The sequence below is a fragment of the Hermetia illucens genome, chromosome 3 (assembly GCF_905115235.1).
Source record: "Hermetia illucens chromosome 3, iHerIll2.2.curated.20191125, whole genome shotgun sequence".
Classification (NCBI taxonomy): Eukaryota; Metazoa; Arthropoda; class Insecta; order Diptera; family Stratiomyidae; genus Hermetia; species Hermetia illucens.
Window position 1 is genome coordinate 35,608,669 of NC_051851.1, and position 16,171 is coordinate 35,624,839.

The 16,171-nt window shown below is 46.3% G+C and overlaps 1 protein-coding gene across 10 annotated transcripts in view; it reads left to right on the forward strand.

Annotated features, from left to right (window-relative positions):
- Positions 1-9,067: 9,067 nt before the first annotated feature.
- The window catches only part of LOC119651203 (collagen alpha chain CG42342), a 259,891-nt gene continuing 252,787 nt past the window's right edge, over positions 9,068-16,171 (forward strand). For 4 of the 10 annotated variants that reach the window (XM_038054644.1, XM_038054647.1, XM_038054650.1 and 1 more), the window contains exon 1: positions 9,071-10,642. In XM_038054644.1, the coding sequence (XP_037910572.1) occupies positions 10,156-10,642 (487 nt within the window). In that variant the 5' untranslated portion in view covers positions 9,071-10,155. Of the gene's footprint in view, positions 10,643-16,171 lie in introns of all 10 variants that reach the window. The other 6 variants (XM_038054651.1, XM_038054652.1, XM_038054648.1 and 3 more) reach the window with 5 other exon arrangements.

Below are 16,171 nucleotides of genomic sequence, written 5' to 3' on the forward strand. Positions count from 1 at the left end.
TGAAGATATGAATGATAATAGCCTTTATGGAAAGTGGGAAGTTTTAAGGTAAAGGTTTATGTTTGGATGAATATTTGTTAGAAAACGGTGGAGTTTTCCCATTCTGGTTCGACCGTGCAGTAAACCAAATGCCTGCCGCCGAGATTTACTCCTCTTGGTTGGGAGGTACAAAAGAAGTGAATCGAGCGACTGCCTGACCAGACCAGTAGACGATAGCAATGAAGACCGACGGCGATTGGGCTTCCAAGGAAATTAAAGTAATTTCGAGTGATTTGAAGCTGTTGCCCAGTGGGAAGTATTGTAAAGGCACCAATTTTTCAGCGGTAAGAATGGCCGTACCACTACCGATGGGGTGGGGATTGTGGGTTGTCATTATAGAAAAGGTTGAAGTTGGGAAAGCTGGGTTTGTACTTACAGTGCAACCTGGTTTCGCACAGGAGCACTATGTTGAGTTTGTGTTCGTTGTGGAACAGCTCGAACTCGTCCCTGCGAATTCGGCCGATGATGGAGTTGATGTTCAACCCGATGATTCTAACGCCCACTGATGGAGGTTAGGTTACCAAACATCGTGTTGAACATCTGCAGGAATTCTTGGTGAATTCGATAAAATCGGGATTGGATACGTTAATGGGGCTTATTGGGTTGGACTGGACGGGTGGTGTGGTGGCGTTTCACACGGCGTCTGCGAATGACACTGACGCACATGCGAAAGGCGGGTTGGTAACAGAGTGGTTCGACGTTTGAGTGGTTTGAATGGGTGCGAGACATGACAGTGGTGCCCGCTTCGAGCATTTCTACTCCCACCACGAACGCTCTGCCGGTTGTGTCGTTGCCTGCTTGGTCGCCTTTGCGTGGCTTAAGGGGCATTCTACTTCTTCAGAAGGCAGTGCAGTTTGTCCTGATATTATTATTACTATGAATGGAGAAGGTTGGTTTTTTGAATAGTTTGTACTGAACCTCACTTGTATTTGATAACTTGAAGGAAATCTTTCGGGGTCAAATGAGGTTTTAGTAGGTGAAGGGTTCGAGCCAGTATGAACTCCATACAGTATTTTGGAGGACTGTTTGGTCAACCGTTGGACAAATTTATGAAGGATGACAACTGAATGGCTTCAATTTTTATTTGAAGTTTCGGTTACAAGTTTTAAGTCAATTTATTGAAATAACTAAGTTAAGCGTTCTTTTTGATATGCGTTACCCAAACGGTTATAACATACGGTCTCAAAGGGTCTCCTCTGAATTTTGTTCAAACGTTTGTGTTTGCATAACTGTTTGTTCCATGAAACAATGGATAATTTATTGATATTGTTTCTACACAGAAACTTAGTTTGCATTGTTCCTGTTTCATCCCTTTTCATTCATTTCATTTATTCGCAAATTCATTGCGAAGCAATTTAAACTTGAATGGAAACATATTCGTCTTGAGAACATGTTGCTCGGTTAATTTGCTGTTCCATGCAAGTTGCTCCTTCGTTTCATCGCAATTCCAGACGAATATTCGCTCCTGTTGCAGTCCTTGGGTATTCAACTTATCCGGAATTTGTTCTATTTCCTTTCGCTGTGCATAAATTCAGGACTGTACAATAAAAAGGATTGGTGTTCTGGTTTAATACTTGCACTTCTATACAAGGAGACCTGTCCTAGGAAAAGAATTTCAGACATTCATGAGTGAACTTTCATTACTTGCACTTTGTCTAGTTCTAATTACCAATTCCTCGTTTTGCCAGCTCAAATTGATTGTGTTGCCATTCATCCACTTCCTATTTCTCTATTGGTACAACAATCTGGGTAACTGATGTCTCTCGTCCTTTCGCAGTAATTCAATTCGAGCCGATAATCTCCTTGTCTCAGCGGTGGCATGATGGCACTTTGTAGCAATCCTGTACAAGGAGGTACCTCTGAGTAATTTATTTTACGCTTTCTCAGCACATTACCGCCAATTGATTTTCGTTCCCTGCTCGCTGGCGATGATGACTGTGCGCCCGGCTGAGTGCTAGCCACGTTATTTTTTGTTGATGCGAGAAGTTTTATGTGTTATGTATCTTGACGCGATAAATCTAAATAAGATTCAATATCTAAAGTCGTCTTAAGATAAGGCCAATCGACATCGAAGTGCCTAAGGAACCAGGCCAATTTGAGGCTAGAGGAACAAACGTGAGATGTGGTGATGGGATCGGGACCGCACCGAGCTCCAATGCTCTCCAGGTCCATATATTGCCCTCGGATCCGTGGCCATGGCCGTGGCCGTGGTCAATGGTGGAGATAAATCATTAAGCCTTGTGCCTTTCATATAGTGTGTGCTCGTGATATCGATGAAGGGATCGAATTTCACTAGCGATGGACCTACAATAAATGGGGCTGACTGGTGTTATCGATTTAAAGGTTTGTCGGTATAAGCATAAGAACAAACCACACACAAGACCATAGACTGAAATGTCGTCGATTGGGTGGTCCAATTATATGTTATACCGCACTAGAGGAACGAGTTCGCTCGAAGGCAAGCTAAGATGGATGACCGGCAAAAGTACGCCGGGAACGCGCATACTTGCCCCATGTCTCAGGTGCATTCGTAGAATGCATGTCAGCAATTTGTTGTATGGCTCGGATCAGTATCACCTCGGGACAATGGATTGATAAATGGGGAAGCGGTGCGGAAGGCAATGTTTTGGGCAAAAGGAGTAGCTGTTTTGGCTTGTGGACGGTCAATTATGGTCGATTAAATTGTTACCATTTGTCTTCCTGAACATGCGAGCGCAATGAGTTGCTATTTGATCAAGGAAGTGTTTGCACTTAAATTTTGACTGATTGCGACCTCAAGAATTAAAAGGACTTCATTGGGTCTATTTAATTTTGCTAATAACTTGTGAGTCCTGGATGGAAAAGCAAGGATGAGAATAATTCTATACGGAAAAGTGGTAACGGTAACGGTGATTTGGGTATCCATTATTAGAACTGTCTTCTGCACCTAGGGTTAATTTGCTGTAAACAAATATTCGGAGGTGTTTGATAGTGAGATATTTGAGTTGGTTTAGCTTCAGCCACTTGATCTCGTTGCCCCGGATTTCCCCGTCATGACGGACAGACGGACACTATAATTAAGATTATTAACAACCACTTCAGTCTATATGCTTCTATTAATCTCTGGACTGAATGAAATCGACATTTTGGTGTTTTCAATTTTCGTTGAAATTGACGTTTTGGTAATGTCAATTCTCCTTGGAATTCATACCATTGGGATTCGTTAACCCTCTCGTTGGTAAATTTGACCATCTGCTATTTTTTGCGAATAAGTTAGTATGGAGCATGGTTGTGGGATGTTTTGAGGTGGGACAGGCCTGACGAAGAAAGTTGGAAAAGGGGGGATTTCTTTCAATCGTTTTTTTCCTTCCCGGTTGACAATGTTATAAATTTGCCAAATCGCCAGCGCTTTATTGTCGAGAAACTTGTGGGAGTGACCTTTCCTTTTAAGAATGTTCATTTGAATGTCGTTATTTCAGAGCCAATTATCTCGTTTGATGATTCTCTTTCCTGGCTTGGTGACACCGAGAGTTGCGTAGGCCGCTTTTCTGATCGAGTCTTTAACTTGGTTCCACGATTCTTTGGCATTAGTTATGATTGATAATCGCGTAAGTGAGATCTTTTCTTCTTTCCAGTGCGTTACTCACGTCTCATAGGGAACGACTTTGCAATCAGTGGTGGTGGGAAAATTTTGGTATATTATGAGAATATAGTCGATTTGCATTTTACTGTTTCCATTATAAAATGAAGGAAGATGAGACAATCTTTTGTTGAACTGAGTATTCATAATTATGGGCATTAGGGGTGTCCGCAAAATCGACTCTACGCTCGTTGCGCGCTCCATGGCACTTGTTGCCGTCTGCCTTTTCACCCACATGACCATTAATGTGGCCTGAGGTATTAGCAGGCACGTTGGAAGTTTATGCATGAGGAGCTGCCTGATGGCGTCTTCTTCAGCACCAGGCCGACCTGTTTGTGGGGCGTATGCGGTGAATAGTGCGATCAGCGATCAGTGAGCTTCATCAGCCGGTCATCGAATTGTTAAGCCTCTTTAATGGCATCATAGAAACCCTCTGAGATGGTAATGCCAACACCGGGTTACCAAAATAGAGAAGTTTATTGCCATTTTTATCACGTTCGCATTCTATGTCGCAGCTTTTGACACTAGACAATCAAGAGTGTCTTGTAGAGCGCGAATATTAATGCGCCTCTTCCAGAGGGCTTTTGCGATTTCCTCAGTCTTTCCAGTGAAGGTGCCAATATTTAATATACAGACAAGGGGCTAAATTATTTACGTCCTGGCACCGTCCATGCGTCAAGAACTCTTGCCCATTTTTCGATTGTACTGGGGCTCGTCCTGCCGCGTTGACTGAGGTGAACGCACTAGTATTTCTCGGAGACTTAGGACTTAACGCGATAATTTTGTTTTTAACGGCATTGGATAGTACATGCTATGTAAATAACATGGCGGAGTTCACTACTTCCTGGTATTTATTATCCTCCCGCACTTCTGCTCTTTAAAATCATCTTTATAAAGCATAAGGATTTTCTTTCTTAAAAAACTGTTTGGATGCTACTTGTCTTTCCGACTTCTTTTAGAACTGGGTCCAAGTTTGTTTATGGCTGTGTCCATGATAACGATCTTGTGATGTGAAGATCATTTGTTGATGTTTCATCTCCAAGATCTCTGTTGACTGCGCCAGGACCCGATGGTATTCCAGCAGAGGTATACAAACTGGAATTTCAACACCGGCCACATTCAACGTTTGCCTGAAAGAGGGCATTTTCTCTGCTCGCTGAAAGGTGGCGAAGCTTTCGTTGATCAGCAAAGAGAAAGGCGACCCTGTGTTGCCGTCTTCATATCGCCCACTACATATGCTTGACACAGCTGGAAAAACTCATCAGAAGTAGACTCGTTGAAGCGACACGCGCTGCAGGAGATTTATCTCCATGGCAGTTGGGGTTTAGAGCAGGGGGATTCATAGTTGATGCCGTTATGCAAGTCGTGAATGCCGTTCGACGAGCGGAGGAACATAGTCACCGAACTCGTCGAGTGGTGCTCCTTGTAACGCTTGACATCAGAAACGCCTTTAATTCCGTAAGATGGAAAGACATTCTAGGCACATTAGACAATACTTTCCACGTGCTGAACTATCTGATATGGATATTGAGAGTCAAAGGAGGATGGAGGTCACGTCGGGAGTAGCACAGGGATCCATCCTACGACCGGAACTGTGGAACGCTACCTATGGTAGTCTACTTAAACTCGACATGACAGAAGAGTCGCGTCTGGTCGGTTATGCAGATGATGTCGCGGTGATTGTTGCTGGACGCACTGTCGAACAGGCGCAAAGGAGAATCGGCATATTGATGAGACGGGTAAGCGGATGGATGACTACCCATGATTTCAACCTTGCACTGGAAAAAATCGAAGTAGTCATCCTGACTAAAAAGAAAATTCCACCCCGGCGTCCCATATCGTTCGGCGAGTCGATAATCGAAACCATCGGGAAGGTACCTCGAGCTGCCTCTTGACTCAAAGGTGAGCTTTTTTGAGCAAATCAAAGCAGGACCGAACAAGGCTGTAGCTGGAGTTTCGGCATTAAGTAGACTGAGGCAAATATTGGGGGTCCTACGTCTAGCAAGCGACGTCTCCTGATGAGTTCAACGCAGTCTGTCCTGCTCTACGGCGCGGAGGTATGGGCTGACGCTCTTGGCAAGGAGGTATATCGTAAGCGTCTCGCCCAAGTACAGAGACGAGGAGCTTTGCGGGTGGCGTCTGCGTACCGCACAGGGGATCTCTATCCAGACGAAATTGCCGATGAGATGCTGAGGAGTGTTGGCAGGTGGAGCCGTATTGCCCATAACGTTCGGATCCTTCTCGTTGCTAAGAAGACAGAGCTCGACCGGTGGAGGAGCCGGATGACAGCGGGTTTCTTGAACTGACAGTTCCCTTCCTTCTCTCCTCTCCCGTTGGTGAATGGAATTTCTTGATATGAAGCCTCCGCAAGACAGGTGAGTTCGGGGACTAGCCCGAAGTAATGTGAGAAACGGTTCCAGGCTTTGGTTTAGTTGGTAGTAAAATGACATACCGAACCGGGAGTCCAACACTTTGTGCGTAAATGCATCCATCTACCCTACCCCCCAAAAAAAAAGTCGAAATACCGGACGCTCGCGCTTCGGGTATAAAACTTTTGTCTTTATTTTATGTAAGAAACTTCAATGCACATTTTTCTATCCCTATATAGCTACAAATCCAACATATTCCTTCATATTTTTCCAAACTACAAGATATGCCTACATATTACGGCCATAGATATTATCCTCACTCTAAACAAACAAACTGCCTATTTCCGAATACTGTACATGTATATATACACGTATATAAATTGATCGTACTCATATTTCCGATTTACTTCGTGCGGAAAAGCATACATATGTACATATATAGTACGTATATTAAATACGGCTGGTTTAATGTACAAATATATCTATCTGAATTAGACACTACCCGCAAACTTCATTAGCACGTATATACTATGCACATATGTCTGTTTGGAGCAATTGATATTTATATACAAATGATTAAAAAACTAAAACAAAATAATTGTTTTCGACCCCATTCAGCGGCTCAGAGGGCAGAAGGTAGGTCGATCAGGGGCAAAAGGAGCGCGCCTATAAGGCAGTCCACAAAACGCTCAAGCTCGCCATCCAGCGAAGCCAGGGGAAATGCTTTAAGAAGCTCTGTTTAGAAGCGGACGTAAACCCGTGAGGGAGTGCCTACAGAATCGTGATGGGACGATTCAGAGGCCGTTCATCTGCGCAGATCACGTGCTCTCTTGCTGAAAATCATCCAGGGGTTATTTCCCCAGCAAGAAGAGGGCACCAGCAGATTCCAACCACCTCTGAATGTGACGGTAATTCCGCCAGTCATCAGAGACGAGCTGCTGGATATCTGCGGTAGTATAGGAGCCAATAAAGAGCCAAAACTGGATGAAGTACCGGCCATTAATGTCATCAAACTGGTTACTGGCTTGGCCGAAGATGCAATTTACGGAAAGGGTAGTACCAGCGAATATTCCGTGGTAGTAAACCTGGATGTGAAAAATGCATTCAATTCGGCTAATTAGAATCGAATATGCAAATTCTTAGCGAAGGTTGGTATTCCCGCCTATCTCGCTGCTATCGTCGATAGTTATTTAACTGAAAGGAGGCTCTGGTATGACACCGATGACGCACCCCAGGAGTACTTTGTTTCCGCGGATATCCCGCAGGGCTCCGTATTGGGCCCACTCCTGTGGAACATCATGTACAACAATGTACTTAATCTTCCCCTTCCGAGGGAAGCCACAGTAGCGCTGGTTGTCGTCGCAAAGCAACTCGAAGATGCTGAGTTATACTCAAGCGAAGCAATCAGTGCTGTTAAAAGTTGGCTAGAGAGCTCTGGTCTGACACTTGCGGAGGAAAAAACAGAAGCGCCAGAGGAGACATCAGAGAAATGATACTTGGGGATGGTGATAGACAGGAAGCTCACCTATAAGCAACACGTGCAGTAGGTTTGCAACAAATCATCAACCGCAAGTATGGCCCTGGAAAGGATGATGCCTCTAGGTTAGTTATAGCCAGGGTGGTGACCTCAATTATGCTCTATGCGACCCCAGTTTGGAGAGTGGCGTTGCGGATGTCAGTTAACACTAACAAACTGAGGTATGCTCTGCCTTCAGGACGGTCTCAGATGATGCAGCATTCATCATCTCTGGAATGATGCCGATTGACGTTTTGGCAGTTGAGATGGTGAACGAGTCGAGGGTGGTTCTAGTGGGTAAAAATCCCCACGCTAGTGGTCCAGACCAGTGTTTTTTGAAGATTTCCACCTCCTCACAAAAACAAAAAAGACAGACAGACGGACGGACAGACACCGACTCAATTCTAATAATCTTTTCGTGGTGAGTTGATGTAAATACCCGAAGCCATGTCTACTTTAAAACTGAACGGAAAGACTGGCAGAAGAAAGTGAAAATGAATTGAAGGACCTCCAAAAATCAGGGGACATTTTTAATGCGGTAGATGAAGATGCCCTAAGGGGTATCCTTATCAAGCGTCTCCTTAACTAGCGCTGTTACTACTCTACGAAACTGCGTATCTTTCAATCCATTATAAACTCTCTAAAAACTACTATTTATCAATTTACCGTTTCATTTCGAAACACATAAATAATTCAAACTCTCTGCTGGGAAAATTGTCGCAAAATCCAAGGAATATGTTAATGCGATTGACCAACTTCTCACCACTCCAGACAAGTTTTTCCCATTTCCTCGACGGTTGCGGTAGAAGAAATCGTCCGTCTGCACGGGAAATTATGCAAATTAACCGCCTCCTCCTCGGGACGCAGATTATCTCCGTGGCCCTCGTCATTCTCGACTGGCGATTACTTTCTCCGATTGTTATTCTAAAATTGTGTGTGCAAGCTCGGAGTGTCGTGTAGATTTTTTTGATCAGATGTAAATGCAATAAAGTATCTGAAGCATATTGGCGAGTAATTGGAGTGCGCAGGAGCCGGGACGGAGAGTTGTTGGAGAGTCCTGGCGGAGGATGTGGGGCTGAGACTCCTTGCTCGACATGGAGAAGGCTGAGACGGGGATCTCTTAGACGGGCGGCAAGAGCAGAGAGATTCTCTTCGCGTGGTCCACATGGGGACGGCTCCACTCAGCATCCAGCCACATTGCCGTACATTGCTGAGTCGGATGCTCCCTGTTCTAGCGCGGGAATGGATGCACATGCGCCCCGAGAACGCCCGCGATATAAACACAATCGGCTGGGGTTGCCATGAGCCCTCCGACGTGGTATCAGTTGGGGCGATTGGGGCCCTACCTCCAACCGTGCTGAGAGTGTCATCGCGTTTGAGAAGCATCTCCGCACGGCGAACGTACGCTTTCCCATCCGCACATGGATGTGAGCGCAACGCGGTCTCGCCTCGGATGCTGTGCGGTGTCGTATCTGCTCTGTATCTTGCGTATCTTTCAGATACATTCGATGAGATCCGGTGCATGGACCAGCAGCGGTAGACAAGACAGCCAGGCCCACCATAGCAACCCACGAGCACAAGACGTACGTGCCGTAATCCAGTGGGAATGGGACGGGAAAGTTTGGATGATAGAGGATGTGGGATACATTGCCACACTGCGGACACGGACCCCGAACTGTAGGGCCATCCGTCGAGTAGCTACCACGGGACGACTAGAGTCAGTTGTTCCGCGGATCTCTTGCAAGTTGGTTGGTTGTGAGATTCAGATCGTTCGCGTACACCGTGCCATAGTGTTCTGCCGGATTTTCCTCTCGAGAAAATTTCCACCCAACCTTTCAGGAATACGGAAAGGAAAGAAAATCCTTTCGCAATCGGAATCGTCCCCTAAATATTTTTCAGAGTATTCAGATACGTGACGAACGTTGCTTCCCTTTGATTTGTAAATTCCTCCTGCTTATTTGCGGGAAGAACGGAGTCCAACTCGTGATTTTCGAGGTCAGGCAGGCTGGAGGACTCTGATCCTTGTGGACGACGGTGCGGTTATTTGTGAGTTCCGGAATGAAACGTTCCGGACATTGCGGTACCCTTGATTAGTTCGTCGGTTTGCTTGGCCTGTCCGCCGCCCCAACCCGTTGTGTGGGCTCCGAAACAGGACGTCAGTACAGCACCGTGTGTGTTGGCATAAATTGCCAGACTAGCACCCTCGGGATTAGCGTGCCATTACCCATCGAATTTTACAAGTTGTGAAGCTCGAACTCGCACGCCTGATTTCATTCGTGGTTGCACGGTCCGTCTGAGGAGCGCCAGGACAATGTTCGCGGGTCCTGCCAAGCCTCAGTCGCGGCGGATTGGATGATGTTCGTCTCGCGAGCCACTATGACGATATCTATAATGATCCTGATTGATGCAATTGCAACCAGAGTCAGTGCCCGTTGTAGTTGGTTTCGAGTGTGTCCTTGCCGTCGTCTCGGTCGTTTATCCGCGGAGTTGTTGGAGTGATTCTCAGATTTCTAATAGTTGGAAAGTCAGTTGAAATTGGTTTCTAGTGCGCGCACTAAGGAAAATTGATAGCGTCAGTGGAGAGGGTCGTTTGCAGGCCACTTGAGGAAACGATGCCTGGTGTCTTCCTTCCGAAGATGAGTGAAATGATGCGTGCCAAGGAGAAGACGCCCGCTCGGTGCATGGGCGACAATCATGATAGTAGCGGCAGCTCGCGGTCGTCCGCGACTTTTTTGAATATCTTTTTCTATTTAATGTGCATTAGTGCGTTAGGATTATCTTTATACGCGAATTATCGCCAGACCCACGTCGAGGAGCGGATACGACACTTACGCCACTTGGACGACCGACTGACCGCCCTCGAGGCCCAGTTGCTTGGCGGTGGAAATACCGGTGCATCGGTGGGTGCATCGTCTGCATCCTGGGGGCCAACTGGGGCATCGTCAGCGCCGGTCGACTACACAAATGTCGTGCGGAAACTTTCGATGCAAGCCGAGGGCATTCAACGCCTACGCCGCGACGTGTCGCAACTGCATGCAATCAGACGCCAGCAGCGTCAGACTTCGATACAATCATCCCAAGAATGTACCTGTCCGCCAGGTGAGTATCCGCTTTTATCTCTTCTTATTAACGAAATATCTTTTTTCGTCGTCTTCTCGGTTTTATTCACTCCCTTGAAATTCACATTCCGCATGTACGGGCGTATGTTCATGTTGCGAACGTTACTGAGCTCTTAATCCCGCCAGCAGATTAGGACGGGGTCTGAGCCCATTCATTCATATTTCAGGGACTTAAGTCACATTGAAATTCAGTTGGTGGCACTTTAGACCGAGGCCATAGCTGCTGCCGATGTTATCGCAGGAGATTTCTGTGGTCTCGTTTGCTTTTAAAAATGACGATATTTATTGCATTTACATGAGTGTTAAGCGAATGGAAAATGTACAGAGGACGGTAGGCTGGTGCTGAGGCTGCAGGCACACTTATTTCTCGGTAATTATTCTCCAGATGATTGTATTGTTATGGAGATTGGCCGGGGGATTTGAATTAAGGAGGAACCATTGTTCGGAAGCATTGGGGGCAACTCTCCTCGGAGAGGCTTTGATTTTCTGAAGATAACATCGAGGTAATGGTGCCGAGGAATTTAGAGAAAATATTTGGTGAGAAATCGTCGTTTCCAATCTGTAGTATTTATCAAAGATTCATGTAGTAATCCTCTAGATATTTAACGGTAATTAAAATAATCTTCTTGAAGTTATAGACATGAATATCGATTGAAATTTAGATGGAGAGGGCCGTTAACATGATAGGTTCAGAAAGAGGGTTTCTTATATTGACTTTACTTTCAAAACTAGCTTCTCTGTTAGCTTCAGCTTGAGTCAATTTTTAAGGTTTTGTGTAAAACAAAACCTTATTAAAATCGGTTTACTGTCTGTCCGTTTGTCTGATTTTTTTTAAGGAGGTGGAAAGAGTGTGGAACTCCGTGGAACCACCTTTAGGTATTATATCACGAGGCAGACTTAACTTACTTTAGCGGAGTTGGTAACCTCTCTTCCTCACTTCTTCTGCTTTTCGCAGTTTATCCTGGATTACTGCGGTCATGGAATTGTTTGCATCCCAATCCTCCTGGCAAATTACCTTTCTTCGGATAAAATTTTCTTTCTAGAGTTTCCCCTAGGTTCCTCCTTTCTTCCACGAACCTATGACATTGGAGGAATACGTGCGCCGAGTCCTTGGCGACCCTGTGGCAGTTGGGGCAACTAGGTGAGGTGTCCAGTTTAAACCTGTACAAGTATTGATGGTTCCCTCCATGGCCGGTGAGAAACTGGGTGAAATTATAATTGCTTTCTCTCCAGCCACTCCCTGATGGAAGGGATCAACCTGTAAGTCTAACGACCCTTTTCTAACTGGTTCCATCGCTGTTGCCATCTGGTTTTGGATCTCCCCCTTTCGGCTTTTTTCACCTGCGACAAGGGAGAGATGGAACTGGTGTTATAAATGTTCATCATCTCGGATGCCAGGATGTCAATCGGGATTACTCCCGTGATGACGAACCCTGTATCATCTTTTTTTTTTTTTGTGCGTACACGGAGGTGGAAAATCTTAGAAAGACACGTCCGCCGTCCGAACGGCCGAACTACAGCGGGCGCGTGTGGGATTCACACACACTAAAACCACCCCCGGTCTCTCCAGCCCCACGGGACCACCATTGAGGTATTACTTCGCGGGGTAGGTTTGCTCTTAGGCACTCATCCTTCTCCTATTTGCAGCTTTCCTCCTTCTTTGTTCCTTTAGCAACTCCTCCTGCATTTGGATGATTGCGGAGCCAACCGAAAGCCACTTCTCCTCGGACTCCAGCATCTCAGTAACCAAGCTCTCCGGGATCCCGCTCCTGCCCAGCACCTGGTTTAAGCTCCTTCTCTCCATCGTAAATCGTGGGCAGTGAAACATCACATGCTCTGGATCCTCCGGTATGCCATGACAGTTCGGAGAATCATCCAACCCAAAGCGGTGCAGATACTGCCTGTAGCAACCACTGTGTCCCGTGAGGAACTGGGTAATGTGGTAGTTGGTCTCCCCATGTTTTCGCTCAAGCCACATCCTAATGTTGGGAATGAGCCTGTGCGTCCACCGACCTTTCGTAGACTCGTCCCATCTGCGTTGCCAGAGATCAAGCGACTCTGACCTTGCCACATTTCTACGCTGTGTATGCCTCTCCATACGTCTTGCATTGTACAGGACACTCATTTCTTTGGCCAGAATGTCAACCGGAATCATGCCTGCCACCACCAATACTGCCTCATCTGATGTGGTTCTAAAAGCACTGCAAACCCTCAAAGCCATCCGCCGGTAAACCGAGTTCACCTGCTTCCGTCTCTGAGAGTTTGCAAGCGCCTCTGCCCACACAGGCGACGAGTAGAGCAGGATGGAGCGCACCACTCCGGCTAGCACCAACCTCCGGCAATGTTTCGGTCCACCAATATTTGGCAACATTTTTGCAAGTGCCGTGGTGGCACTGGCTGCCTTTTGGCATGCATACTCGAGGTGTTCCCTAAAACTCAATTTGGTGTCAATTATTACCCCCAGGTATTTGATAGCCGGCTTTGATACGACCGTATGTCCACCGACCTCCACTTTTATAGTGTTATTTTTCCTGCGTTTCGTTATTAAGACCGCTTCCGTTTTCGCGTCCGCCAACGTCAGCCCGGCCTTTTCTAGCCAGGACTTTACCGCTCTCACTGTTTCCGTTGCGTAAACCTCCACATCTTCTGGGTGTTTTGCTGCAACAACCACAGCTACGTCATCAGTAAAGCCGACAATCGTAGTCCCCTCTGGGACGGGAAGAGCAAGCACCCCATTATACATGATATTCCACAACAGGGGACCAAGTACCGATCCCTGTGGTACCCCGGCTGTGACAATGTACTCTTTGGGGCCCTCATCCGTCCCGTACCAGAGAGTCTTCTCTGAGAGGTAGTTTTCCACCAAATTCGCTAAGTATCCGGGGACACCTATGTCAGCCAACGCCCCTTTAATTCTATTCCAGTTGGCCGAGTTGAATGCGTTTTTGACATCCAACGCCACCACGGCACAGCAGCCGCTAGAAATCAGTGCACCTTTTGCCAGGTTTACCACCATGCCAATTGCGTCCACCGTAGAGTGGGCGCGTCGGAAACTAAACTGGCGTTCCGACAAACCATTGCTGGCTTCGACGATGGGCAGGAGTCTGTTGTAGATGACTCTCTCCATCATCTTCCCCATTGTATCCAACAGGCAAATAGGACGAAACGACACTGGGTTTCCAGGTGGCTTGCCAGGCTTCGGAAGCAACACCAACTTTTGCTGTTTCCACTGGGCAGGGAATATTCCTTCTTTTAGGCACACCCCTGCATCATCTGAGATGGCCCTGAAGGCAGAACACACCTTTAAGGCTGTTCTTCTGTAAATCGTACTTAGTTTATATGCATTGCCTAAAACTCACCACTATGGCTATGAGCAGCCTGCTAGTATGTCGCTGTCCTCCTAGGTTCGGTATCACCCTTGATACAGCCATACTCGTGGTGGATGCTTTTACGCAGGTATGTTCTATGTGCTACTTAAAATTGAGTTTTCCGTCCATCATCATTCCCAAGTATTTGATGGTCGGCTTGGAAGTGATGATACGATTCGCGTTCCTAATGCAGGCGTAATTTCTCTTGCGGCGCTTGGTGATGAGGACCGCTTTTGGGCTTGTCCTTCGCGAGTGCCAGTCCAGTACTCTCTAACCAAGCCTTAACAACACTCATTGCTTCGCTTGAGTACAATTCACCATCCTCGAGATGCTTTGCGACCATAACCAGTGCTATATTGTCGGCATAGCCCTTCACTGTGGCGTCCTCCAGAACCGGAAGGTTAAGTACATCATTATACATGATGTTCCACAGTAGTGGGTCCAGTACAGAGCCCTGTGGGACTCCCGCGGAGACAATGTACTCCTTGGGTTCATCTTCGGTATTATACCAGAGCGTCCGCTCTTGCAAGTAGCTAACGACAATAGCGACGAGGTAGGTGGGTACACCAATCGTCGCCTGACACTTTCTTATAAGGTTCCTATTTGCCGAGTTGAATACATTCCTCACATCCAGTGTCACCACCACACAATATTTGCTGGTAAAACCCCTTCCGTGAATTGCATTTTCGGCCAAGCCAGCAACCATTTTGAAGACATCAATGGTTGGCTTTACGGAACCCATACTGCTTATCTGAAAGGCCCTCTTGACTCTCGACGACTGGGAGTAATCTATTATAAACTACCCCCCATTTTCCTCATGGTGTTTAGAAAACATATAGGTTTTTAGGAGGACGATTCCCCTGGAGGTTTGTCAGTCTTAGGCAGCAGCACCAGTTTCTGCCGCTTCCATGGTGCAGGACTTTTCTGTGGCTTATTCGACTGCAGCGCGCTTCTCTATAGGGATACTCCTGTTGCCCTCAATCGATTCTACCTATTGCTCTCCGAGCCGTTCGCTTGACTCTGTGGCAAATCGTCTTGTAGTGGGGAATGAGCACCTCCTGGGCATCGACGCGTGATATGGTTTAGAGATGCTTAGTGTGGCATGGAGAGCTTTATTCGTGGAGGTACCTGCTTTGCCTCCATGAATGTTTGTTCATCCCTCGCTTGTGATGTGTGTGATCTCTTTAGAGAGATCTGTTCCCTTAGTCGGCAAACAACCCATCCAATCCGAACCTTCTCCACGGCCAACAACTTCTGTACTGCCTCCACTAGCAACCGCATTGTGGCCATTTGAGTACCGCCATCAGCTTCTCTTAGGCTCACGATAGATTCTTCCGGAATTCCTCTAACTTGAATTGTTGCTTCAAGGCAGTGCAGATCTCTTCTCTGGATGTTATCTCATCGAGATCCTTGCACTATATACAGATTTCATGCTTTTGGGAACAAACCGCGAGATTCTCCCCAAGTGGGCAGAAAGTCTTCGGTTTTTCCCACGCTGGATTAACTAAGACACTAACTAAGATACTGCCTTAAGTATCATGCCGTATCAACCCAAGTATGAACACTAGCTAGGGATGTCTAAAGTCATATGGAGTATAATGTCCATACAGTGCCTTATATAGCTAAATCCATAGAGTCGTAGGGATACCGGTCCTTTGAAAACGCACAATTGAGCCCCGGAAATCCTTCCGCCTCTCCATGGTAGGATTGTGCCTTAGAATTTTTGCCTACTCATTCTGGTCGTCAGTATATCGTGGGGATAAGTGTTACTCGGTGACACCACAAGTAGGTAATCTTTCGACCGGGGTTGGTGTTATGTATACCGTAGAACTTTTCGTTGCTCTATGTATTTTTCTAAACACGTTCCTTTGAAAGGTGTTTGGAAATTTTTCAAAAACCTGCGTTAAGATCCAAGTTTCACATCCGCAAGGTCTAATAATTGTTTTATAGACATGGAATTTCCTTTTCTTGTTTATGTACTTCAACTACACACTGGGCAGAACCAAATGTTTTTTTTGCAGGCTCTTTGTTAAGGTTTTGTGTAAACCTTATTAAAATCGGTTTACTGTCTGTCTGTCCATCACACGTGTTTTTCTCAGAGATGGTTATAGCGGTTGACACCACATTTGGTAAAAAGGTGG